The sequence below is a fragment of the Branchiostoma floridae genome, chromosome 17 (genome assembly GCF_000003815.2).
Source record: "Branchiostoma floridae strain S238N-H82 chromosome 17, Bfl_VNyyK, whole genome shotgun sequence".
Classification (NCBI taxonomy): domain Eukaryota; kingdom Metazoa; phylum Chordata; class Leptocardii; order Amphioxiformes; family Branchiostomatidae; genus Branchiostoma; species Branchiostoma floridae.
In genome coordinates, this window is record NC_049995.1 from 14,476,686 (window position 1) to 14,478,944 (window position 2,259).

Genomic DNA, 2,259 nt, shown 5'->3' on the forward strand with positions numbered 1-2,259 from the left:
ACATATTCAGTAGTTCACTAGTCTGTTTCGATATACATCCGGTGTGTGAACAGAAGTATCATAATATCAATGTGCTTCGGAATACAAATGATTGATCTAAAAACCCTCTGGATAGAACGGAAGTGATTAAGTGGCCCTTAAGCCAAACGAAGTCCATGTTTGGTTAAAGAGTCGAGGATACCTGGACAGTCATTCTTGAATACTATTTGCCAGATTAAACCTGATTGTATGTTGCTTTTTTTACGATGCCTTTGAAATACGAATCAAATGTATGCCTTAGAGTCCATTCCAAGACACCGTGCGGATGTTTGTTGCCATTGTTTAGAATTGATTTTAAAGTTTTGTAATTATATGTCTAGGACATTTGATACTTCAGAAAATTTTTAACACTGTTTCAACTTTCTAAATATTTCCCTGGTCCTGTAAAATTTTGGAAATATTCATGATGTGGAATTGGATACTTCTAATGGTTTCTAAATAATGATAACAGCATTCTACCATTATTTACCATTTTCTACCATTTTTTGTAAATGGTTCGGTGGGCTGGGAAGATAGTAATTCACACATCCTTGCAAAGTATGGTTGGGTGCCATGCAACAATGGCCCACCACAAAGGATCCACCAGTGCCCAGCAGTGAAATCTAAAAATATACAGATGCAACAATAGGGCTTACTTTTATGGGGGCAATAAACTAATTTTACCATTTGGTCAGGTTTACCATTTTTTGTAAATGTTTGTAATTGTGAAATAATCACAGAGAGGTTTCACAATTATTCTAAATAAAGATATTTTTGTACAGTTACTTTCAAAATATTTCTAAGATATTCAAAGAAATTCAAATAAATGAGTATTTTCTTAGTCAATTTTTTGAAAATAATTTAATCATTGTGGCTCAGATATTCTTTTATTCAAAATAATTCAGACGAATTATAAATATCGCCTAAAAACCCTCATGGTGTCTTGGAATGGACTCTATCTGTAACGGAAATAATTAAATAGCCCTTAAGCCGGTAGGTGTCCATATTTGATTACGAGTTGAGAATACAGGAAGGGCATACTTGAATACTATTTGCCTGGTTAAGCATGTTGATTATTTTACGATGTCTTACGAATAAAATTAATGCCTTAGTGGAACGGAAAGAATAAAGTGGACCTTAAGCCGCGAGGATGCCCATATTCGGCTAAAGACTTGAGCATACAGGAACAGCTATACTGGAATACTATTTGCCAGGTTAGGCCTAATTGCATGTATGTTGATCAGTTTTTTTTTTCTGTACACATGTTTGAGAAGCGAATGATTGTTTGTCTTAACGGACCGGAAATGATGGAGTGGCCCTAAGCCACTGGTGTGTCCATATATGGTTGAAGAGTTGAGAATACAGGAAGGGACATTCTTGAATACTATATGCCAGGTTAAACCTGATTGTATCTTGTTTTTTTACAAAGTCTTGAAGATACAAAAGTGACCCTTAAGCCAAAAGGAAATGATTAAGTGGTCCTTAAGCCAAAAGGAAGTCTATATTTGATTTTTTATATAATAAGTAGTTGAGAATACAGGAAGGGACATTCTTGAATACTATTTGCCAGGATAACTTAAGCCTGATTGGATGCATATTGATGGTGTTTTCTAGTGATGGGATTAAGGTATGAATGAAATTGATGCCTTATCAGAGCGGAAATGAATAGGTGGCCCTTAATTAGCAGGGGTTTAAATTTTAGGATACAGGAACGCAAGGCCACGTAAGAATACATTTACCAGGTTAAACCTGGTTGCATAGTACATGTTAATTTTATTCTATGGATGGGTTTGAGATACGAATGGTTAATTGATTAGTGGCACCTTAAGAGGAGAGGTTGTCCATAATTGGCTAAGAATCAAGGATACAGCAACATTATTTGGTCTTAGATTTGGTCTTAGATATGGTTATTATTTCAATTAACTTGGTTTGATTTGATTTATTTGTACTTATTTTAGATAAACGAAAGAGTACTGTCAGTTCATCTGTACTATGCAGCAAAAAATATAACACAGTTTTTAACAAGGAAATGAATTAATATATTTTGCATGGTTAACTTTGTACACTATGTATTCCTTACCACCATATACCCTGGAGATCTATGTCACTTTATTCTTAAGGTTATACCCAAATAATCACTTTAAGGTCGCGTGTTTTTGTCGTTCCCCAGACGTAACGACGAGATGTTCTCCATGCACTTCAACAGCCGGCGCTCCACGGCCGCCACCCCCATCGAGCTGT

At 35.5% G+C, this 2,259-nt stretch overlaps 1 protein-coding gene across 1 annotated transcript in view; it reads left to right on the plus strand.

The window, feature by feature from the left end:
* LOC118404338 (delta-type opioid receptor-like) overlaps window positions 1–2,259 on the plus strand; it is a 5,390-nt gene that overhangs the window by 2,853 nt on the left and 278 nt on the right. The window contains exon 4 of the mRNA XM_035803407.1: window positions 2,189–2,257. Coding sequence (XP_035659300.1) covers window positions 2,189–2,257 — 69 coding nt within the window. The remainder of the gene's footprint in view (window positions 1–2,188; window positions 2,258–2,259) is intronic.